General features: G+C 36.7%; 1 protein-coding gene across 3 annotated transcripts in view; it reads left to right on the forward strand.

The window, feature by feature from the left end:
• galnt13 (UDP-N-acetyl-alpha-D-galactosamine:polypeptide N-acetylgalactosaminyltransferase 13) overlaps window positions 1-25,735 on the forward strand; it is a 241,880-nt gene that overhangs the window by 209,129 nt on the left and 7,016 nt on the right. The window contains exon 12 of one of the 3 annotated variants that reach the window (XR_005634152.1): window positions 18,451-18,975. Coding sequence is in view for 1 of the 3 variants with exons in the window: in XM_039757433.1 (XP_039613367.1) it covers window positions 18,451-18,594 (144 nt within the window). In the remaining 2 variants the exon portion in view is untranslated. Of the gene's footprint in view, window positions 1-18,450; window positions 25,037-25,735 lie in introns of those variants that run through there. The other 2 variants (XM_039757433.1, XM_039757432.1) reach the window with 2 other exon arrangements.

Consider the following 25,735-nt stretch of genomic DNA (forward strand, 5'->3'; position numbering starts at 1 on the left):
GAAACTTGTTAAGAGTAAATTTCACACAAACGTTAGGAAGTTTTTCTTTACACAAAGAATGATAGACACTTGGAATAAGCTACCAAGTAGTGTGGTAGACAGTAAGACATTAGGGACTTTCAAAACTCGACTCGATGTTTTCTTGGAAGAAATAAGTGGACAGGACTGGCGAGCTTTGTTGGGCTGAATGGCCTGTTCTCGTCTAGAGTGTTCTAATGTTCTAATAGTGCTAGATGTATAGTTTCAGGTGGTGCATAAACTTGTAGTTACACTCGATTTGCTCTGGTCAGCTCACCTTTGGTCAGTTTCAGGGCATCATATTGTCTGCTATCTGACCTTTATACAAATATCTGCCTTAGTATCCTGTCCTAGTCACATTTGCTATGCTCATAAATCTAAAAGCTGTCTCTCCTCTGAGGTCTCTTCCTAAAGGAGGATGACTTATAGAATGTAAAGTGATCCTGCACACTTTGTCAAGTCCTCCCAAACAAAAAGGTCCTATCTGATGTGTTGAGTTGTAGATGTACCTAAGTAAGGACTAGCTCATACAGCTTCCCTGCATTTTAAAATTAGACATTGTTAGCCATTAATAAAAAATAATTTATATGTCAGATATTATTCTCCATTACACCACCTAGATAATACTATATATGTTTGCTGTTGGCTTAGAAAGATAATGCTGTGTCATGATAGTGACAACCCTTATTTTCTTTTCTTTCTGTTATTTTTCTTTCAAGTGGCGGTGGATTACATAAACACATGCAGAGAAGAGATAAATAAAGGAGGGATCGCGAAGCATAATAGAAAATCATTGGAACTAGCTGCTACATACAAGCCCAGTTACACAGCCTTCATACATTTCTAATATCTTTATTTTGTCGCTGCAGTGTAAATATTCCTCATATACATGACATAGATCGAAAAATGAAATACACCTCTTGTACACAGAGGACATAGTTTCATCCTGTACATCAATCAATCAATCAATCAACATTTATTTATATAGCACATTTTCATACAAAAAAATGTAGCTCAAAGTGCTTTACAAAATAAATAGAAAAATAGAAGACACAATAAAAAATAAACATAAGTCAACATTAATTAACATAGAATAAGTAAGGTCCGATGGCCAGGGTGGACAGAAAAAACAAAAAAAAACTCCATTTGTCATCTTGATTAATAACAATGAAACAAAAATCCATTTGTGTTTTTTCTTACCGTGAAACTATTCATGTTCTCCCAAGAAAGGTATTTTTTCACCCAAATATGCAAAAAGATGAATCTGATCATCTAGGAGAAAATAAAGTAGTACATAGTTCAAGCTTTCACAAACCACGTTTGGCACATCTTAACTGATTTCCATGCATGATGATACTAATGATTTCTCACACTGATCAATAATGCCACATTTCCATAGGACCATGAAATACTGCCTTTACCCAGAAGATGCCTGAAACTACCCATTAAATGTTACAGCTTGTTTGCTCCTGCAACCTACCTGTAAATCCATAATGATGTCAACACCATCACCTAGGCCGTGGTCATGTTGTCATCATTGATTGAGTGTTCATATGCAATTTCCCCCTCAGAAACTTATATTTTTAATAGTTCTTATAACATGGCATTTTAGTAATATATTGTACATACCCATCCAAGCAAGTAGTCATGTCATTATTTTTGTCTGTTTATTTTTTGGTCATGGAATCTTTGAGGGATTCTAAGGCCTTGTCCACATTATTAAGTTGTTTAAAACACAGACATTACTCACCATTTTCACGTTACATCCACGCTACTCCAGCGTTTTGAACCCACATACCCACAGTCGGATACTTCTGATAACACAGCCTCAAACATTGTAATGTGGATGGATGAAAATGGAAGTTTTACGAAAACATAGACTTTAATCATGCTATGATTTGTTTGTGTTTATTATGTAGCCCTTCATTACAGTGTCTCATTCTTTAATTGGTTATACTTCACAGAATGAACCATATCCCAGCATAGTAAACATAGAGTTTTGATAATCCATGGCACTTGTTGCGTTGCTTACTTGTATGCATCTGAATTGCATTTTGTACAGTTTGAATGCTGCACACATCTGCAAAATGTGAATAATTTACCAGTTGTTACAGTTAAATCCCATGGCTTGCAGTGTTACTACCCCTTCTTGGATTTTTTTCCCCCAAATACATGCATGCCAATTGTAGGTGAACATTTATATCATATACATTTTCAGTAGTTTTATTGGGGACAGAAATACTTTCTTAGATGATATGAAAACACTAGTGTTGACAGAGATTGTTTCCATTTAAAATCACAAGTTTTGAATAATGACGTGGTAGTATGTATGGTGCCTTTCTGTAATATATGTGTATATATATATTTTTGAAAATACTTTATATTGGCTTCAAACAAAAGTTAAGCTTTTTGTATACTGAATGGGGAAGGAAATTAGATTAATATTTTGCAAAGTCATCAAGTTGTTAGTTATGATCCATCTGTTTACAAAATGATCAAATATGATATGCAGATAAAAATAGTGGTGTCCTTATGAGATGTTTATTCATGACTTGAGCCAGCAGCTTTCTAGCAGTGCTTTTTATCTTTCATTAACATTGGTTCGATAATTATTAGCAGTATTCTACAAACTGCATTTGGCAGAAGTCTGTAGGGGTTCATCAAAGACAACAGGTTTTTGCAAAACAATCAGGCCAAATGAATACATTTCCTCTGAGGAGGACTAAATTATATTAGAAAATGTTTTAGTTTTTCCAATATTTGTTCATTATTTTCACTGTTACACACTTTGAGGTTTGTATATTGCACACATTTAATTTAACAGTTAAGGGAGCTGGAATTGACCCAGTCATTCCAGGCTGACACTGGAGTGTGTGGTACCCTAAGTGGTGGGTAGGCATCCCTCATGTTTGTCGCCTCTTTAGAAAAATATAGGCAGATGCACCAATAGGACATGCTGTGATGTAGAGCATTGCTGTGGCATTTCTAGCATCTTCCCAAGAGGTTTGTTATAGCAGTGCCAGTCAAAGGAGGACACTTGGGCTGTACATACATTGGAGGGCATGCCACTTTCTGGTGATCTGAGTACATGTCCCTTTTTATTTATTAGTTCAGAATTTCGGATGCTGAATGAAGACACTAAGATAAATATTTATCATGAACCACCTTAATAAAAGGATAAGCATCTGCCTATGTGTCCATCTAGTTGCTATTGTCTTTGTCATTCTAAAAGATGGCACATCACAGACATTTGTATTAATAAAATGCCTTCTACTTGTCATTCCAACAGATGGTGCTTTTATGAATTCCACACCAAATGGAATATGACAGAGACATTTACATTAGACATGTTATGTAGTACCTGCCAAATAATACAAAAAGTACACAACACTTGTTTCACCCTATTTGGGGCTCATCAGGTGTATGCACTTTTGCTGGTAGATAACCATCCAAATATCAGATTGTGATCCTGATCAGACCTATGCATGTAATACTCCAATCTACACCCTGTCAAATAAGCGAACCAGCCACTGTGGCGCAACCGCCCGATGTTCGATTCTCACAAGGGGAAGCAAAAGTACCTACATCTGATGATCCACAAATAGGGCAAAACACGTTGCTTGTACTCTTTGCATTATTTGGCAGGTACCATATAATATATAGTACTGTATATGTGTGTGTGTGTGTGTGTATATATATATATATATATATATATATATATATAAAGCAATGAGCAATACTTTTTTTTTTTTTTTTTTTTTTGGTTCTTTATTTCACCTTATACAATTTCTTGTATTAGGAATTTGTTAGTTTTCACATACCCCTTGGGGTCAGAGCGCAGGGTCAGCCATTGTAAAGCACCCCTGGAGCAATTGAAGGTTAAGGGCCTTGCTCAAGTGCCCAGCAGAGTATGATCTCTTTTTTTTTGGCAGTGACGGGGATTGGAACTGGCAACCTTCGGGATACCAGCACAGATCCTTAGCCTCAGAGCCACCATTCCACCCTAATGTTGTCAATTAATGTATGATTGATTAAAATTTGGTAATATAGGCAAGATTTTCCTCACCTGATTTCCTGCCAGAATAACCCTTATATCATACAATTTACCCACCAGCCTGGCAGACTTCCAAAATAAAATTGGAAATAGACCATGGACATGGGAGGAGAAAGCAGGTCTGTAATCCAGAAGAACATTCTAAGAAACATTGCATTCTCTGCACTCCACACTAGCTGTTATGAGTTCAGTCAGTAAACCTTTGAGTTTTACATCTTTTATTTATTAATCACACTAGAGAGTCATTGTCCCTTCTTCTTCTTTTTTTTCATCACATAATTCTCCAGTGTGCTCAGGATTGCAGCCATCTGGCCAGCAAACTTCACTTTATACTCTTCTGAAGCCTTATATGTTAAAGGGCCTACCTATTATGGTGAGAAACTTTAAAGTATCTTCTAGAAGAACAATTAAATTGGAGTGTCCAATTGGTATGATTTATTTTTCCCAGCCAAGAAAAAGAACAATGACTGAATCTCCTCAATAAAAGTACCATGGCCTTTAACTGCCAACAGCCCCTGCTATGGTTTCAAGCAATTAGTATTTAAACTACCCAAACACAACCAGGGCAGTCAACATTGAGAAGTCCTTGCACCTTTCTAGGGGTCATTTGCTTTATTTAGAAAGTAATCCAGCAAGTAACTGTAATGCAATAAAAAGACCTGCAGCTGAGCAAATAATAAAGGAAAAATCATGTTGTATATTTTAGTGCAGTAAAACCAAGGTTAGAAACAAGTTGTTTGTTTTTACTTTTATTTTAATTATTATTAAATAACTGATTTGATTATTTCTAAAGTGATTTTGCTTTACCTTTGAAAGTTTAGTGTTTTTTTTTGTAGTTGGAATTCTATATCTAAGTGTTTTTTTTTTATTATTTATGTATTAACCCATTATTTGTTATTTGTTCCAGTATCTCTTTGAGTAACACAATCCAACTACCAACAGTCTGTACACAGGCACATGCAGCATTGCATGGTTAACCAAATGGCTGTTCAACTTATAGCTAGCGACAACATGTCCCTTTGCAGCCTAAGGAGCCTGTGATTGTAATACAACCCACAGAAAGAATAATGAAACTACCCCTGTCCAAGTTAGAAAATCTATGCATGGGGTAACATTCAGGTCCATTCAAGGGCTGTATAGGCACTGTATCCCTCAATGAATGGGGTTCACTAGGTAGGTTCTACAGGGTGGTCTAGATCTATTTATGCAATTTTCATTATGCTATAACTTATTAAGTTATTACATAGAGAATTCACAACTGAATGGAGGACAATTGGGGCATTACATGGAAAATCAGTGAATTAATTCAATGTAAGTCCATTTTCGTTTATTACAAGATATTTCGAACAATTCTTTTGTCTTGTATTGCTCTCCTGCATTGCATTAAAAGTTGCATAATTAGATCTGGACCACCCTATAGAACCTTCTCAATCCATTTCAGTGTTGTGGGAGACCTCTTACTATCACACCAGGATTGGGCAAAAGACTGAAAATGGGTCTGGACTGGCTAGTCCATCACAAGAGCCACTGTCACTCACAGACAGGCCCGGTTCTGCTGGTCGTGCAAAGGGTGCATGCACAAAGGCGGCCGAACAAAACGCAGGCTTGGCGCAGGGCTCGTTTTTTTCCTGTCGAATGTCGGTAACTTGCTTCAAAGAAAAACGGGCAAATCACTACCAACACGTGAAGTGAGGCAGCTCAAGTACGCAGCACATCAATCAAAAGTTTTTGTAGTGTTAATCAGAATTTTACTGATGAATTAATTAAACTTGTCGCCGATTTGTTAAATGCGTAAGTCAAGTTTTCTTCTACCTACGAAGAAATTTTCTTTCATTTTTTTTTACATTAAGGAAATTGCGAAAATTTTTAAATTTAAATACACTGGTTTAGAAAATGAGTGAAGGTATTATAGGGTGAGGGGGCGGCTGAAATTAAATGGCATGATGGTGGCTTGCCTCTAGAACCGGGCCTGCTCACAGACACACATAAACATATGCAAACAGACATACTGTACCACAATTTGCAATTGCCAGCTAACATAAAAAAAAAATGGCCATAGTAGATGATGGGACTTCAGTATTGATATCTGTTAAAGAGTAACAGAATTGAAAGGCAAACTCTACTATACCAACTGACCATAATGGATCTCATGAATGTGGCACTTTGATGGTAAATTTTAGGGTAACCAAATTTTAAAGGTCCCCAAATCTGAACACATGCAAAATGTATGCCCACATATTAAGCGTATTCTCATTTGTTTAATTCCTGCTTTATCTCATCATCAGCAGAGAGGGATCAAGGAATGGAAAAAAATAAAACACTTTCACAAAAGGAGACTTAGGATTCCACACAGTAGTTCTTGTGGAAACAAATATTGTAAATGTGTTTTTGTCTGGCTCTTGGTCCTTCTCCTGCTGCTGTTCAAATTTAACACAAGTTCTTAATCAACATTTCCCCTTAGACATTTTGACTGTGCTATTATATGTATATTACATCAAACAGGAGGTGGAGGGACAGGGATATAGAGGTTGGGTATGGGCTTATCCCATGAACCTGCATATGTGCTGTTCTAAATATATTGTGAGGATGTTTGTTTCGGTGAAGCAGTCTTTTATTAGATGGGTAGCCTGTTTAAACCAGGACATTTTGATATTCTTTAGTTATTTATCAAGATGATAGTCAGAAATTGGAACTGTCCCTGTCACCACGGCTTCTGATCACCCTAGTAAATTATACTGACATTGAAATAATGAATCATAATCTGCAGGTAATGGTACTATGAGGTTGGTTTAGCGTATTTTGCATAATTCCACAAGGTAAGTCATTCATATCTAGATCATTTTTCATTTTCCTTGCATGCATTTTATACTTTTATGGTTAGGAAGATCAGTTAACTTACCTGTCACGAAACATTGGGAAGACTGAAGTGCTTATGCGTTCGTTCTGTTTAGCTTACGCTTATCTCCTAGATAGACTTCATAAAGAAACAATTTCCTGAAGCAGTGGTTTCTGCATGCACCTCACCAGACTTGCCAATGGAGGATTGAAGTCCTGCATGCCCAAGTAGAAGGTGACAATGACTTCCTACCCATTCGCACAGTCTGCTGGTGTTTCATTAACTTGTTTTGGCGACCTGTTTGCTGTCAGTAGCAGCTATCAAAGGTGGACAAAAGGGAAAATACACAGAATATACAGGATGGTGTAACTGCTGTCAAGGTAAAATTGAAACAGTAAACTAATTTGTATTTGAAGTTGCACAGAATGTTTGTTTTAAAGTAGACAAGTTAGCAAATTCACTAATTCAATGCACCTAACACCCAGATAAACAGACTCGAGCTGGGAGAACTTCAACAGCATCAGTGGGGGTTTGTTCTTGGTATAGCACGCAGCTTGCTGTTTGTGCTTATTGACACATTTGAAAAACAAAGACACTGATGAAGAGGTGCGAAGGAATTTAAGGTGATCTGGCATTACAACTTTTCTCATAGGCATCAGGGATTCTACTGTAAACAGAAGAAAAGAATCATTTATTTATTGAGTGCATTTGATGTCCATTCTCAGACTGGTCTCCAAAGGAAGCAAAATTTGGTATCCTTATTGTTCAACTATTTTCCACACCATAGTAACACATTTCAGGTTTTTTGGGAGCTCAAATCTGTCTCGGTGCCTTTAGCCGCAAAACAGAATCCAACACTGGAAGGTATGCCTGTGGTATAGCGGGTTCCCGCCTTTTCAAATAAAAAAAGGCTAGGTTTTAAATCTGTATAGCTGTGTTGGTCTCCGTGGGTGCAATTGCACGACCGTGGGAGGTAAGTGGGGTAATGGGAGCGAGTCGTTCTTGATTGCCTCATTGACTTCCTGAGGTGTGTGATTAAGGCGCTGTGTCCACAGAGGTGCGCGGAGGTATGTGTATATATACGGGTTGACATCAGAGAAAGGGGGCAATAAAAATGGAAGGAAGAGATAGATAGATGGATAGATACATCGAGGATGGAGGTGAAGATAAAGGAGGTTAATGGACAGGAAAGAGCAGTCCTAGCAGGATGATCTGGCCACCTATAGCAGAGGACCGAACAAGCTGGGGCCCCGTGAAGGAGCGTTTAGTCGGTTGCGCTCTGGGGGCTAGTTTGCCCCACTGAATGTTCGAATGAGTGGGGTGAGCAAGGCAGGTGTCCTCCAGGAGTATCCGAAGGTAAACTACATGAGCATGAAGGATGAAGGGAGGAAAGCCGCCCTCGACGGCCTGGCAGTGATGTCCGTAGGGAAGCCAAGACCACTCAACTGAACTGTAGCCCAGGCTCATCTCACTGGCTTCAGAGTTCTAACTGGCCTTTCATTTTGTACACTGGCACAGACTTTAGTGTACATCCAATCAGTTGTTAATTAAAATGAACCAAGGAAGAGGAGTGTGTTTTTTCTAAAGGATGAAACCAAAACAGTTTACTAGCACCAAAGTTTAAGCGTATTCAAAACAGGAATGGCCAGAGGTCTAATAATCACACTGGACTTGTTCAGAATCAAATCTATAATCTTGGATAAATGACTGAAATTTTGCTGTGAGATTTATAGTAGAGCTTTCCCATGATGCCTTGTTGGAGACAATACCTAACAACCACAATGGGCACCTTGAATTGCATTAACTAAATACTAAGACTGACAAATGGGATTATTGGTTCACACTTAAAATGACATTAATCTTAATTCTTTCTTGGACTGTAAATTTAAAAAAAAGCTTTTAAGAAGATCACATTTCTCAAAAAAAAAAAAGATGTAGAGCAAGACCGTAACAAAATGTATCAGAGACAATTAACAATAATTCATCACCACTGACACAAATTCTGTGTAGGTCTATTGTCCTTAAGATAGAACCCTAAACAATCGATTGAACCGTCTCTTTTAAGTGGTATCCTCGGTACAACACACCTCTCTCTGTACCTTTACCTTTAAAGGGTATTCTGTTCTGGGGTAATTCTCTAACCATCTTTAGTAGTTCTCTTTTTCACTTTTCATCTTAATATTATATAACCTAAGAAATGCATTTCCATTTATGATTAACCCTTTTTAATTTTCATTTCCTGTTTTCTTATCCTAATTTTAGTTATGATTAGCAAAAAGCCTCAAGAGTGTTCTGTAATTATTTTAAAAAGCATCCACATTTATTGTTTAATTAAGTATTTCTCAGCAGAGAGCTTTGTTTATGACACATCTCACTTTAAAAGTTCATTTGAGCTGCTCCTTACTAAAGGGGAATTCATTCCAGTGATGTAGCAGACTTGCTCCATACAGCAGACATTTTTATCAATAATCAGCCTTTTTCTTTCCTCTAATTTAGTTTTTAGAAGCTCATACATTAACTTTGGCTTTTTAGATCTTGAGTGGCAATTTCTAACTTGAATCAGTTCTTAAGCCGTGCGTTTGCTGGTGGACTGGAATGCCTTGTTTTCTTGATACACTGCAGGCCTACTTCGAATTGTACACCTTTGGAGAAATTCGTGAGCCTCAAGACCCTCCACACATACATCGCACACTCAGCACAGACAGGATTTGAAATCCAGGACTTTTAAGTTCTAAGGCAGCAGTTTAAAGGATAAGTTTTGTATTTTGCAATTTATTTATTCACAAACATAATTTAAATGCATTTGCCATGCAAAATTCTGTTGTATGTTAAGCACTTTATATAAATTTCAAAAACTATCTCACACGCTGGTGCCTTACAAAGAAGGGTATGGGGCATGGAGGAAAAGCTTAAAAACTTACCAAATAGGTCATGTTTTCAAGGCAAGACAGTTGTCTAGTATTGATCCATGCTTTCTCAATGCATGTTTGTGGCAACAAAAGGGATCTGGAAATAATTATTTTATCACATATTCCTGGTACTATTTTTCTTGTGGTAAGGATGTTTTCTTTTTGTTAGTATGAGTTCCCACATAAATGTGGAAGCAAATCAAAACAAAACCTTCCACATGGCATGAAAAGTTTACTGTGATTTGTTGTTTTAAGAAAAAGTCACCCCCTTGATGACATGTTGTTGGACTTAATGCTATTATGCATGGCTTTTTTTTTTTTCCCCAACTTTTTTTTGACTCTTATAAACTATTCTACATTGTGTGTGTGATCGCAAGACACAGATCAGGACCTGTCTTGACCTGAAAAATGGTCATATTTGGTTTTTAAGCCTTTCCTCCATGCCCCATAGAGTCCAATCTAGAGTGCCAGTAGGGCAAGATGTTTTTTTAATTTATAGAAAGTGCTTAAACTTAGAACACAATTTTGTCAATAAATAAAGAAATAACTGAATTGAAAAATACCACATTTATCCTTTAACCAAAGTGTTGCCTGCTGAAAGTAATGAAAATCTATAAACTTTTATTAACATACTAAATGAAAATTACAAGTCAGAAACTGACAGATAATACAATGCTAAAATCTGCTATGCTTCATACAAACAAGAATGACAAAAAAGCTAGCTTCGGCCTACACTGACCAAATGGGGCTTATGTTTTAAAAGTGATGAAATAATTACAAAGTCCCAAGAAAATCTTTAAAATGTCCCACAACAGAGGGGGTTATGGTCAACCCCAACTTGTGTAATGAATGGCAAGAAAAAAATCTTTATGAAAACGAATTTATTGACAAAAATGATATAATTTATTTAAAAATATAACAAGGCAAAAGGATTTGCCTAAAAGGCGATCTGCTAATCTCAATACAAAATCCAGTACGGTAAATCCAAAGACAAGCAAAATATTCATCAAACCAAGAAAATCAAAATAAGGGCAAACATACAATACAAACATCTCTTCCACCAATGTGCATTCACATAAACTACAAGTAACTCACTTACTCAGTCTGCCTTTACAAGCTGGGGGAGGTTCTTGTTGTGAAAGTAATGGTGACTCCGCCTCTCGGGGATTCACCCAAAAACACGAAAACAGCAAAGAACAAGATTACCCTACATAGACGCTAAATAATGAACAATACAAAATTGACTGAACGTACATAATTAGACAAATAATACAGGTCTGTGAAATTAAACTCATTCAAATTGTTTTACTTGAGAATAGTTATTTTCATTTGCATTTATGAACACAATGAAAACTATAATTAAAATGTTTCCATCACATCACATTTAAGTACAAAATTGAAAAGAATTTCAATTAAAATGTAACAAATGTTTACAATATTGTTGTGAAAAAGTGTTACATGACGGAGAATTTAGCTTTGAATTCAGCAGCAAAAAATGTATATATAAACTTGAAATAATCAAAACTATTTCTTTAATTTTAACATAAACAATAGCAACTAAGGAATAAAAAATTAACAAAATACACATTTAAAGAAACTTAAACATTGACCAGGTTTAAACATGAGAAAATTTAGTTGTAAGATCTGTGTCTTTCCCAAATAATGAAAAACCTTCATTAAAGGGTCACAATTTAAGCAGACTCTGAGAGTGAGATGATGAATATGTTACTTCTTTAAGTGACACACTCTGTCACACTGTGTTCATTTACTCTTGTCCTATAATTAATTCTAGATCAGTCTCACTCTCTCTGTGTCTCTCTTCATGTACCTCTATTTCTTCATTTCTTTGTTTGTTTGTTTTTGTCCTCTTCTGCAGTTTAAATATTTAAAATAATAAAATGTTCATGCCAGGGCGTAATGTTGTCGATGGTCCAATAAACCAAGGCAACAAGAAGCACAAAGAAAGAGGGACATAAAGGTTAGAATGACCGATGAACAAAAGCAACAAAAGGCACACAAAGAGAGGGATGTAAGGGCTAGAATGCCCAATGAACAAATACAACTCAGTGCACAAAGAATGAAGACATAATAGCTAGAATGGCTGATGAACAAAGAAAGCAAGAAGCACAAAGAGTGTGGAAATAAGGCTAGCATATCAGGTGAACAGAGGTAGCACCTAAATGCACAACGTGATCGAAACAGATGGATTTACAATTGTACCTTTGTGCCTGTTTTTTACACCATTCTGATATATATTCTAATAAAGAATGAAATTCTGCTGTAGGCATTAGTTTGTAATGCTGATATTTTACAATAGGTAATGATTAATATGCAGCCTTTCAAGTAGAAAAGGAAAGTACCTCAATGTGGAACCTTTGAGATAAGACTGACTTGTATCCATCCATCCATCCCTCCATCCCTCCCTCCCTTCATTTACTGCCTCACTCAATCTAATATGTTGAGAGGTTGGAGATTGTCTCCGCAAAATCAGATGCAAGATAAATAGCAATGCAAAACTGAACTTATCAAACTTACAGAAATTTACTTTATATAAGAACAATTGTAAATAGAAAAGCATATCATATTCATTCTTATATTTTATAGACTATAAAATTAATAGAATTGGGAGAAGTGTATTGATTAAGACCTTGAACTTTTATCCAGTTGTTTGCCAGTTCAGTTCTCACCTCTGCCTCACTTAACCTGCCTGCACACCAATATAAAAATTAATGTAAACAATTATATTCCATTCTCATTTTGGAAGTCGTTTTGAATAAAGATGTCAGCCACATGTAAATTAGTAATAATAGTTAAGTAGCATTAAACCTGAATACTAGCAGAGGTAATAAGTTCAGATTCAAGTTTATTGTCATGAATAATGATATAATTAATATTATCATTGCTCAGGTCCTCATGTGTGACAGATATGATATGTTGATGTAGTCCTCTAATCTGGCAACTACTGTGCAATGCCATATTATGGCAATTGGATTAATTTAGGAATATCTAATTGAATGCACTTGTGTGTGCTTAAAATTGTGACCAGGGGCAGCTTAAACACAGTAAGCAATTCTCCTGCATCCCCTGAAATAACGCACTTCCTAATAAAAATTGAAAAGAATGGTGGCATAATGATATACAAATTAGTAGTCATGGACCCAGGACCCTGGGTTTGACTGCTGTCCCAGTTTATGTCTGTCTGCAGTTCAAATATTCTCCCTGTTTTTTCCTAAAGACATGTGTTAGATTAATGGTTGACTTTAGTGAGTTTAGGTGTCAGGAGAGATTCTGGTCCCCCAAAATCTACAATAAAATAAGCAGGCAAGATAATGCATGAATGGCTATGTGGCTCATTGGTCAAGTCATTTTGGGTCTTTTCAGTTGTAGAGGAGTCAATGTAAGTGCATAAGAGGAAGAACTCACAAGAAAGCCATAGTTTCAAAAACAAACAAACAAACAAAACAATGAAATGTTGGGTTGACAGAGCAGGGCAATACTTCAGTATACTATTAATACAATGAAACATGCCTTCACCACACCTACAAAATAAATGGCATATTAGGAAGCAGTAATTGGAATGAAAAAGTCTAGGATTGCTCGAAGGGGTTGACAAAGAAAATCTGCATCCAAGGAAGGCAGAGTAACAGTTTATTTAATCTTTTTTTCAGTTTCAGGGAATGTAACACATCCCTTAGCTATTGTGTGGTGGAGGAAAATAAATGGCAATAGGGTTTGGTTGGAGGAAGTGGCAGGGAACGTGAAGGATGGCGCATTGACACTTGAAGTCACAAATTAAACAAACCAGCCCTCCAACTTCATCGTGTTCATGTGAATTACTGGATGGAATTTTAGGAAATTGCTGTTCATTTGCTAATCGATTCATGCAATAAGCAATTAAACATAGCTGGATTTTTTCCTGAAACTAAAGCACAAACTAAACATATTAGGGTTTTATCACATAGCTCAAAATATAATTAAACTGTAAAAAAAAAAGTAGTTACCGATGAACCAGAGTTAATCCTGGTTATTAATTTTTTTCTGACCTCAACAAACTATTTCCATTCTTAAAAGAAACTTTTCCATATTCCTGTGTTAATGTTGCTGCTGCTATTAAAATTCATTTTCTTTTAATGTTATTAGTTTTGTTTGTGTTAGTTCCCATAATGTTTTTTTTATTGAGAACTTCCATTTAAGATTAGATTAGATTTAAAAAAAAAATTGTCACATAAACACACACAGGGTATACAGTGAAATACTGCTTAGTGATCAGCCTGTATTGTACAATAAAATTAAAAAGTATGCATTAAAAATAAATATTAAAGATGAAGATTAAAAATATGTTATTGTGATTGCATAACACATATGCACATTACAGGTATAATAACTGTTAAATAATAAGAAATAGTTAATATAAATGCTAGATTGACTATTTTTTGTAATTTTAAGGAAGACCTGACAAGATGACCATTTTGTTATTTTTATCACCTGGAAAATGAACCTCATTCTCAGTGTTTCGAATCTCGATTTGAGGCAGTGAATTTAAACTGTCTGGCTTTTTTATGACAGAACAACCTCATCATTTTTTTTTATTGTATATTATAGAAAGAGGTGAAAAGTAAATGCTACCTCACAAGGCAGCAAATTCGGGTTGTATGGTTTTTCTTGAATTATCCCACCAGGAATGACCACTTTATAAGCCACTAATGAGGAATCTCACATTGGGGACTCCTATTCTCTCTGTGTCTGCTAGCATGGGAGTGCAGCATTTGAAGCTACAATATAGAAGGAGTGGAAAAAAAGTTACTCTTACATCTTGACATGGATCTTTACACGAAGGACAGCTGGTGCTCTCCAATTTACATTAACATTGCCAGGGCACATATGCGATAAAAGTCTGAATTAGCAGAAGCCACACTAATTTAGAGTGTCTATTAGAAATGTGATGATTTACTTCATGATGTTGTCACAAAACAACTCCAGACAAATACAAAGGTTTGGGGCAGCCACCCATATATTATATCCTGGCTGCAAAAAGGTTGAAATAAAGCAAGTTGTTCACAAGACTGGGTCAAAAACAGAACTAAATATGTGGAGGTAAGATGGTGGTTTTAAATGCTGGTGGAGGAAATTATGTAATTTATGCCAGAACTGGAAATTATGTCATCAGAATTGCCGGAAGTGACATCATCAGAGGCACCTGTATCTGGCGGGATTTCCCAGGAAATTGGCTATAAGGAGCTAAGAGAGACAGTCAGCACACTCCGACACCCCCTGGTCTGAGATAGCATTACAATTACTCAAGCCCTTTAGCTGCCTCCTATTCGCACATGTGTGACAATGTTTAAAGTCTAAATAATTTTGATTATAATTGAAATTTGTCATTTTTCAACCTCAGATAGAGGTCCATAGATGACTACATCTCTAGTATAGGAATAAAAATAACATCATATTTGTAATTACTGCCTTTCAAATAGACTAAAAGGATGATCCACGTTCTTAAGTTTAAAATTAGTAATTTTTAAGTTTCTCGGAATGGCCTTTAGTGGGTTAGGATCAACGGTAAAGAATCTGGTATCAAAAATATCATATACATGATCAGCAACCTTGAAATATCATAAAACAACACTCCATATGCCTAACAATCCCCATTTTTTCAACGATTTGTGAAAAGAAGTTAATTTGACCCCTCACATCTCATTAGTGGGTGAACCCCTGGGGTCAGTTGATGTGGCTTGCCCAGAAGTCCTTCTAATCATTTTTGCTGAAGACACCTATTGATTTACTCTTTGTCATAAGGATGTAATTCCCTGCACAAAATATGGTCCAAAAATGGCCTTAAAATGAGGCCAAAAATAGGGGGTGACTTCTAAAAGCTGAAAATCTTGCGTAACTAGATATCATGTCAAGTCAAATGGTATATCATTTGGGGGATTTCCTCGTATCAGTGTGTCAGGAGATGCCAAACAAAAAAAAAAGGAATAAAAATCAAGTGACTTCAAGCTATTCATAAGTAATTCTTATTAACAATACATTTTGTGAAGTACAGCCTGCCACTTAAAATAACTCTATAATAAACTCTAAATAGCTGGAGCCCGGCCGGGACGCCTTGGAAGACGTGAGGAGGGCTTGTGCCTCCTCCACACCGCGAGGGGGCGTCCGTCCTGGTTCTGTTGGGGACCATGGGTGGAGGGCTTGGAAGCCCAGCCCTGTAGGGGCCCGTGGTCACCGCCAGGCGGCGCACCGATGCCGGTGTATCCCGTACGGTCCTCGGCTGGGACTGGAGCCCGGCCGGGACGCCTTGGAGGGCCAGAGGAGGGCAAATGCCTCCTCCAGACAGAGTGGGGGCGTCCGTCCTGGTTAGGCAGGGGGCCTCGGGTACAGGGCATGGAAGCCCAGCCCTGTAGGGACCCGTGGCCACCGCCAGGCGGCGCCCTTGTGCCTAATTATCCCGGGAGCCCGGCACTTCCGCCACACCAGGAAGTGCCGGGGGGAAGACTTTGTGTGGCGCCCGGAGAGCTGCCAGGAAGGCAGCCGACACTTCCGCCACGCTGGGGCGTGGCTAGAGAGGAGATGCCGGAAACACCTGGGGCTCATCCGGGGGCGTTATATAAGGGGCCGCGACGGGAGGCGGCCAGGAAGGCACAAGAGACTGTGGGCCTGGACTTGGGGAGATCGGTGCAGAGGCACTGGGGTGTGAGTGCACGTGACTTTGTATATATTGTGTATAATAAACAGTGTGTGGGTGCAAAATATGTCGTCTGTCTGTCTGTGCTGGGGCCAGCGTTCACAATATGTATATATGTGTATGTATATATATATATATGTGTGTATGTATGTATGTGTGTATATATATATATATATATATATATTATTGTATGTATATATATTTATTATTGTATGTATATGTATATATGTATATATGTGTATATATATATACAGTACAGGTCAAAAGTTTGGACACACCTCCTCATTCAATGTGTTTTCTTTATTTTCATGACCATTTACATTGGTAAATTCTCACTGAAGGCATCAAAACTACTTGGTCAAATAGCCCTTACACAGCCTGGAGGTGTGTTTGGGGTCATTGTCCTGTTGAAAAATAAATGACCGTCAAACTAACCTGACTTCTGCACAACACAACTGCTGGTCCCAACCCCATTGATAAAGCAAGAAATTCCACTAAATAACCCTGATAAGGCACACCAGTGAAGTGAAAACCATTTCTGGTGACTACCTGTTGAAGCTCATCGAGAGAATGCCAAGAGTGTGCAAAGCAGTAATCAGAGCAAAGGGTGGCTATTTTGAAGAAACTAGAATATAAAACATGTTTTCAGTTATTCCACCTTTTTTTGTTAAGTACATAACTCCACATGTGTTCATTCATAGTTTTGATGCCTTCAGTGAGAATCTACCAATGTAAATGGTCATGAAAATAAAGAAAACACATTGAATGAGGAGGTGTGTCCAAACTTTTGGCCTGTACTGTATATATATATATATATTATAATTTTCGAAGTCACATGAAATAATACACTGTGCCCTTCACTTGTTTACAGTCATCAATATTACTTTATTTTCCAGTAGTTTTCATTATTTAATTAGATTATTCTGTCAGGCCTCTGTGTTGCAACTCTTTTCGTTATTTACTGTATGTTGTAATCATCTTTATTTTTGCAGATGTGAGAAGAAAAGAATGTACTTTAAAGTTGTTAACTTTTTACAATTAGATTCTTTTTTATTCCAGTCATTGCACTAGTTAAGTGTTCATTTATCGCAACAGAAAAAGGCACTTGAAATTTGCTTATCTGTCGTGTTTATTGCAATGTGTTAAGCATGTGAAATGTGTTAATGGTTTATATTATTTATAGTGGATTCAGAAAGTATTTAAAGTTCTTCATTTTCTACACAATTTATGGTGTTGTAGATTTAATTTTAAATGGATAAATTGACATTTTCCCTCAATAACCTGTAATGGCAATGTGAAAATGTTTTCAAATATACCTGCAAATTTATTAAAACTCAAAAACTGAAAACTCTCATGCATATAATAATTCAGACCCTTTGCTGTGGCACTCCAAATTGTGCTCAGGCACATCCTGTTTGGTTTATTTCTCCTTGAGATGTGTGTAGAACTTGACTGGAGTCCGCCTGTGACAACCTGAGTTGACTGGAGATCATTTAGAAAGGCGCCCACCTATATATGTAAGGTCCCACAATTCACGCTACATGTCAGGACAAAAATCAAGCCACCAATTCCAAGGAACTCTCTCTCAAGAGGATAATTTGTTCTACCATTACCAATTGTACATGTTAAGCTGTAACCCTAACCCTAATGTTTCTGTTTGTGAGTCAAAGACAGCATTTGCAGGTTCTGTTTACTTTGACGGAAAGGCAACTATAAAGACACATAGGAGGGGAAAAAAGCACTCTGTGCTTAAAATGATGAATAACGGTTAGCTGCAGACATCTGTTGTAACTGTCACAGATAAAGTCATTAGCTGTTACCTGATATAATTGATCTGTCCCAGTTATTGCCTGCTAGTCTAATTGCCTCTTTAGTGTGGTAAAACAATTTGATGTTTTTGCTATTGACAATATTTTATATTTATCTGCCGTTTTCTTATTTCCAACAGATGCTGACACTTCGTCATGTCAATAGCAACCAGTGTCTAGATGCCCCTTCTGAAGACGACAAAATGGTCCCCACCCTGAGAGACTGCAGCAGCAGCAGTCGGTCACAGCAGTGGCTGCTTCGAAATATGACGTTGAGCTCTTGAAGTTCATCAGTGACTGTAGCGAATGAAATCCCTCCACTTCATCTCCACAGTGCTTTTGAGCTGAACACTTACTATGTATACTGTCCTTCTTGAAAACCGAAAATTGCCTGAAAAGGAGATAAACACTAGTAGCTCAAATCAACTGTAGCAGTGCTTTGTGCATTTGTGATAAATCAAAAGGAGAAGCGGTTTATTACGAGGATGAAACAGTGAATTCTAAATACTGTTTAATAGACAAGAGCATACTGGATTGGTCTGACAGATTAGGTAATGATATTCATTACAACTTGGGAGAGATCACACACTGTCTTGCCTTAAAAGATTAACAATATACAAGAAGAGTGTCAGTGGCTTACCGTAGGCCAGTGTGGAGAGAACGATGTAAGTTGTCTTAAATTCACTTTCAATTTTAAGGTTTAATTAGTCAATAATGTGTATTTTGTAATAGAGTTACAAATACACTCATGCAAACAAAAAGTATCTTACTTATTGTAATTTTATTGAGGGCATAATTGTTTGGATTTATTGCTTTTTAATGTAAGCCATATTTGTGTAAAACTAAAAAGGGGGGTTACATTTTTCACATTAGCTATTTTGTTTCCATGTGATCCGTATTGTACAGTGTTGCTCGTGTAAAGTCTAGTCACAGGTTGGCTGCAGGTCATTTTCATCTGCAGCCAACCCTCGTTGTTAGTGGAACTTTTCATTCAATTAGACATTTTGTCTCAGCCCTCAATGTCAGATTTTGGACTTTTTAATGTAGTTTGAGTCTAATTTGGGCATATAATTCAGACACGTGTGTTTTTAGTGCACAGAAGCCTCTTGGTTCTGTACATTTTATTCACTTTCTGGTTGATAGTTTCCTTTTTCCTTATCCAACAGGAAATTAAGGGGGTAGCCGATAGCTAAGGTACCTTGCCGCATTTGTACCTGTAAGAATGTATTACAGATTAATTCTTTTGGTAATTATTTGAAAGAAGTGAAGGAAAATATTTGACGATTCAGGGAAGTTAATGTACTTTGGAAAAACTGAAATCCAGACTGGTAGAAATTTCTGATTAGACGTAACTAAAGACGTAATCTTTTTGACATTTGGGCTCATTATGACTGGTACCAGAGCCACTGTCTCTGACCCCAAATTATTTTTATTTTTTTACTTATATAAAGTTTAAGGTAGCTCCTTCACTTCACAGGAATCCAACATCAATACCGTTCTTAGATATCTAATAAGCAGCCCGCACCTTCCCAAAGCTACAGTAGTATTAGAAGTTATTCATATTTTTTGCTGTTTACATTTTGAAATGTAGCAAGTAACAAAATATCATTACATAATATTCAATGTAGACTTTATCCAGAATTACCCATTTTTTACTTCTGGGTTGTGATGTAAGTAATTGAATTACACTGGTCAGCAACAGTTTTGTCCCAAGTAGTCTATGCATACTTTAAATATAATGCTGAATCCAAATATGAGAGCACCATCTTATTTTAGCACCATTTAGCATCATCGCAGAATAATATTAATAAATAAGTACATATTTTTCAAATGTTAATCATTATTACATTAAAAAAATTCTTAGTTCATTAATTTAGACTGTTGGCAATGAACACAACATGAATGAGTTACACTTGTTCATCGATTCCTCAAAAGTCAGTTTGGAAGTTGTCCTTTCCCATAACGGAAATTAATTCCCTTCTGTGTCTTTAGCAAACACTACTAATGTGAAAGGGTAGTATGAAAGCATGAAGGAATTTTTAGAAAACATTCAGTATTCAAAAATATTTAAGTGGAATATCTGTGGAGATCCAAAGGAGATTGCACTTTTTGTGAGTGGGACAGTAGGGACTAGAAGAGAAACTCTATTCAAAAAGACATACTTGTTTCAAGAAAATGTGTCCCACTTATTGACCCTAAGAAAGTGGACCTTTCTCCTCTGCCTATCAATCTTGGACTTATGAAAAGCTTTGTTAAAGCAATGGATAAAACACGAACCGGATTCACATTGTTTAGAAAAAAATGTCCCCAAATCAGCGATGCCAAGATTAAGTTATGGCATTTTTGTAGGTTGTCATTTCAAAAAAGTGTCAAGAGGTTTGAAGAAGAGTTGAATGAAGTTGAGAAAGCTGCTGAGCAAAGCTTCAAAAGTGTCTGCACAAGCTTTATTGGGAAATTGTGAGTCTGAACACCATCCAGAAGTAGCGAGTGACCTTCCCAAGTCATGCCAAACAATGGGGTGCAGTATGTCACTGAAGGTTCATTTCCCGGAGTCTTAACTGGACTTTTTACCAGAAAAGTTTTGTGTGGTCAGTGATGAATGATTTCATCAGAACATTTCCAAAATGCCAGAAGCATTAACAAAGCAAGGGGAGGCCCAGTATGCCAGCTGATTACTGCTGGACTCCTAAAAGAGTTGTTCCTGAGGCGAAATACAACGGAAAATCAAAAACGTCAAAGTAGTAGATGGTGCATTTTCATTTTAATATACATGTAATTATATTATATTCTCAAATTTAACTTGCACACCTCTCTAAAACCTTTCGTGACAGAGAAATTCTAAAGAAAAAAACATATTTGGATTAAGCACAAACAAGTTGTAGGAAAAAAAATATATATACTTTTTTTGTTGACTAGTGTTATTCTTATAAAGTTTATGTCCACTTGCATACCCAAGAGACTATACATAAATTAATAATATGGTACGGGTAAAATGTAACACAGAATGAAATGCAGCACAAGCAGAAAGTATTGCATTCAACGCCATTAAAGAAAAATGCAATATACACAATTAAATCTACAATTTGTAATTGTTTCATGAGTGTTGAAAGGATTTTGTTGTCCCAGATTGTTCAGTCCTGGACCAACCGCGCATCAGGACAAACAACAGCATTTACAGGAGAGAACAGCAAAGGTCAAATAATAGCAGCCTGCTTCTTTGTTCCTATTTTGAAGAATGATAAAAAAAGACAATGATTTTTCTCCACTCCATTATTTATGAAAGAGAATTGCTAGAGGAGGGGGATAAGGTAATGTTGGCCTCTTTTAACATCTACTTAGAGAAAATATCCTTTTGGAATTGTGAATAACACAAGCAGTCTTTGAGATTTTCATCACATTGGAGGCTCCTTTTGAAAACTGGCAATCTGGATTACTAAACCAAGCAAAGGATTTTAAGAACAGTTTGGGGTAATGATGCAGCCCCTGGTTAGTATTTCAAGTTTGCATCTCAAACAATGAGCTTCCTGCTTTAGACCTTGTGTTCCATTAACAGCAAGAGCGGCCCTCTAAATAAGAGTTTGGTTGGAACTTTAATAACCCAAGGCCGCACTATCCCTTTAGGACTATCCCAGCAGTCAGTTTTAGAGAACAGATATTTAATGGCTATTAAAAAAATCGATCTATATATAATTGTGTCTTAGTGACACTCTAGAGCTGAGTTCCACGCATCTTTAATCCTTATCAGCGGTCAGGTTCATTAAGCAAATCACTAATCCATATCTGTTCCAAGGTTAAAGCACATTATGTGCTTGTCATAGGGTGAGGATTACTGGCCCAATTAAACGTCCAGGATCCCTAACCTACCGTGACCACTTCTGTTATGCAACTGCGTCATTAACCCCAGCTCTCAAATTAATTATTGTTCAATAAATAATCATTATACGGACTCGCTCGCTCAGGTCACACACCATAATACACAGTTGCTTCTGGCCCAGGCAAAACCTGATCCAATTTTCTGACAATTATTTTCCTGCCAGTTCTACAGTGCTGCCCATCTTGGTCATACATTAGCCGAGGATTGGTGAGGTTGAAAATTTTAATTAGCTTTGCAGCCTGTTTTCAGATGCTCGCACCCCTACAATAGAATTAAAAAACTAAAAAATGCTGTAGTGTTTGGAAATTAATGTTCTGGACTCTCCCATCCTGTTATTTGTATGCAGGATGATAAAGAGTTGTACTGTACGTTTGTTAAATCTGTGAAGGCTGACTAACATATTTTATATTTTCCTTCAGCTACATGTCTTTTTGATTGAAAGTTCTTAAAATTTGGTGTGTGAATTCAGGGATTGTATCAACTTTATGAATTCAGGGGTTGTATGAACTTTATGTTACAGCATGCTTCAAACAGCATTACAAGAAGAAAAGTAAATACTATCTTTATGGCCCACTTCCAAATCCTCTTGCTATTTACATGGGCTCAAACTACAAAGCATACAAATAAAGGTACGTGCCTTCTCAGTGAGCACACGATTCTCCGTTCAACCGGTCTCGCCTGACAGGACTCAGGGCTGTCTGCCTCTTCTGCCCCAACCTCTTGACATCCTCATAAAACCTAGGGTTACACCTAACCAGTTCAAAACGTCTAGAATGAACTTGTTTTGCTATATATGAAGATATTTAATTTGGAGATAAAGACAATGAAGATAATTTAAATATTCAGAAGTGTAAATGGTGACATCATCTGTGACTATATTGATTGACTTCCTTGTTGTTAACCCAGAGTGTTTCTCGGGCTTGGAATTCTATGTAAAAACGGTTAACCCCGAGTATCTCTTAGGTCAGGCAGTATTGTTTGTGTGTACAGTGTTAAGACCGGTCAACACTCTGGACAGTACTTTGCTGCCATCTAGTGGATAAAATAACATCATGCTTCAAAAAAATCATTAATATTTCTATTTTCCCACTCTATAGTAACTCATAAATAATCATGGAGCCTTCAACTAAAACACACAATGGTGGGTAAAGAAAAAAATATTAAAACCATTTTAGAACAAACTGAAACTGAATCAGTAGTTGAATCAAGCGATAGTTGTGACAATGTAAATGGGCTGACACCGATAGTAAAACTGATGCGTAGGGCGGTGTATGACCAGACAGCCAATTTGGTCGAATGAAGCTTCAGAGTGGCAAAAAAGTAAAATATTGCGATCTGGAGAAAGAACAAGAGAGATCTTCGCCTCCTAAGTACTGTTCGCAATGTTCATGTCAGGGGAAATGTGGAAGTCTTGCAGTGTGGTAGAGTACAATAACCCAGTGGGTAGCGTCAATTGTGTGGAACAGGCAGTGTCATTCTGCCATCTCATGGACAATCAGCAGAAAAATATTATAAGAAAATGTTAAAGAAACACGCATCTGCTGCCCCAGTTACAACAGTCAGGCTGTGTGTTGGTGACTGTTTGTGAAAATATATCGCACACAGGATGTGTACTAAATCTGCATCAGTACAGCGGTGTGCACTCAACAGACTTTCTTACTGCATTTATGTTAACGTTTGGTATTAACATGTTTCTGTTACAAATAATACCATTGAAACAAATTCTACAATTTTGGCACCTTTTTCCACGGTGAAACATAATGCTACGGAGGCTAGAACTACATTTTTAGTGACTTTTTGTCATGATTTTTGTGCAATTTGTTTCATCGATATTTTTAACAGAATACAACTATATCACTGTAGAAATATTTTTTGAATGTGATATTTTTTTTTTTTTGTTTTTTGCCTGCTTTACCAACCAGTTTGATGTTCTACAATTTGATGTGGGCTTATGTTTGTCAAATGTTGATGTGACTGCTTTGTTTGAGACATCATAATCTGAACGTCCTCTGTTTCTACATGAGTGTAAATTGATGAAGCTATACAATATAAATGGCTCAGGTTCTGAAAATAAGAAATGGTTATTTTGTATTGTGATTCACTGCAAATCGTACGATGGTAGCTAATTTATCATTTGCCTGTCCTTAACAGTGACAAGAGCTGCAGAACAAACACTAGTCCAGCTATGTGACTGTGTTCGCCAGTCAGAGTCAGTCCTGGCTTTGCCAGAACCCATTTATTAGCACGTTTTATTAATTGCGCAAAAGTAATTCTGTTGTAAATAAATCCTTTTAGTCAGAATACAGAGAAGCATTGTATATACGTAAAGTATTTTTCTATAAACTCACATCATCCAGAAAGTACTAGCCCTACAGGACACTGAAACTGATTTATATATCACTATCGACTTTACTCTTGCAAAAAATGTACATAGATATTGCTTTCTAAATATCTGGGTTGTTAAAACATTTTTAAGTACCTTCATGAATAAACTTTTTAAGAACAGATAGAATTGTGATAATGCACTTCTACAAGTATAAATCAGAAGGTATCAGACAATAGTATTATATATATATATATATATTACATTTACACATATGCATTTTGTCTATATTTTTTGTATCTAAAAACCTTCAAGTGAAAAAAAAACAAAATATTTTGGGTCTTTTATGTGACCCATTTGCTGCTATTATCTGTGCATGTTATATTAACTGACAAATTAATTTGTACAAAGAATCAAAGCTGATTGTCGTACCAGTCAATAAGTGATGTTAGTTCTGCCTGCTGTAAAACTGAATATTTGTATATTTGTATCTTTTTGTAGAATTAAAGTTTACAAGTTTAATTCTAGAATTTTTTACTGTTTATTTCAACACACATGTTCCACACAGAGCATAAAAAAATGTTACTTTTTTTAATCTCTTTGTTGCAATTCTACCACACTGTTGTTTGTCACTTTGGAATAATTGAACAGCAAGGTGACAAGCAAGAAGATCAAGAAAACTCAAACGGTCAGCAGGCAGGGCATCAAATGGAGGTCCTCTGGGTGTTAATCGCTTTGAGTTGTGGGGCACAGGATGTAGGACTAAAATTCAAATCAAATACATAGAAAAAAACCTAAATCTTAGTGTCAAAGGGGTGTAGACTACAATTGTTGTTTAATGCAAAATACAATACAATACAGTTTATTTTTGTAGAGCCCAAAATCACACAGGAAGTGCCGCAATGGGCTTTAACGGGGCCTGCCTCTTGACAGCCCCCCAGCCTTGACACTCTCGGAAGACAAGGAAAAACTCCCAAAAAAAAAATGGAAGAAATCTTGGGAAAGGCAGTTCAAAGAGAGACCCCTTTCCAGGTAGGTTGGGCGTGCAGTGGGTGTCAAAAGAAGGGGGTCAATACAATACAATACACAGAACAGAACAAATCCTCAATACGGCATAAAAATAAAAATATTAGAAGTACGGAGCAGAAAGCCAACATTCCTGTCTTTACTTTCTCTAAAAGTCCGCTCTCTGTTTACAGGGAGTTCCATCAGCAAGATGACACATGCA

The sequence above is a fragment of the Polypterus senegalus genome, chromosome 6, assembly GCF_016835505.1.
Source record: "Polypterus senegalus isolate Bchr_013 chromosome 6, ASM1683550v1, whole genome shotgun sequence".
NCBI lineage: Eukaryota > Metazoa > Chordata > Cladistia > Polypteriformes > Polypteridae > Polypterus > Polypterus senegalus.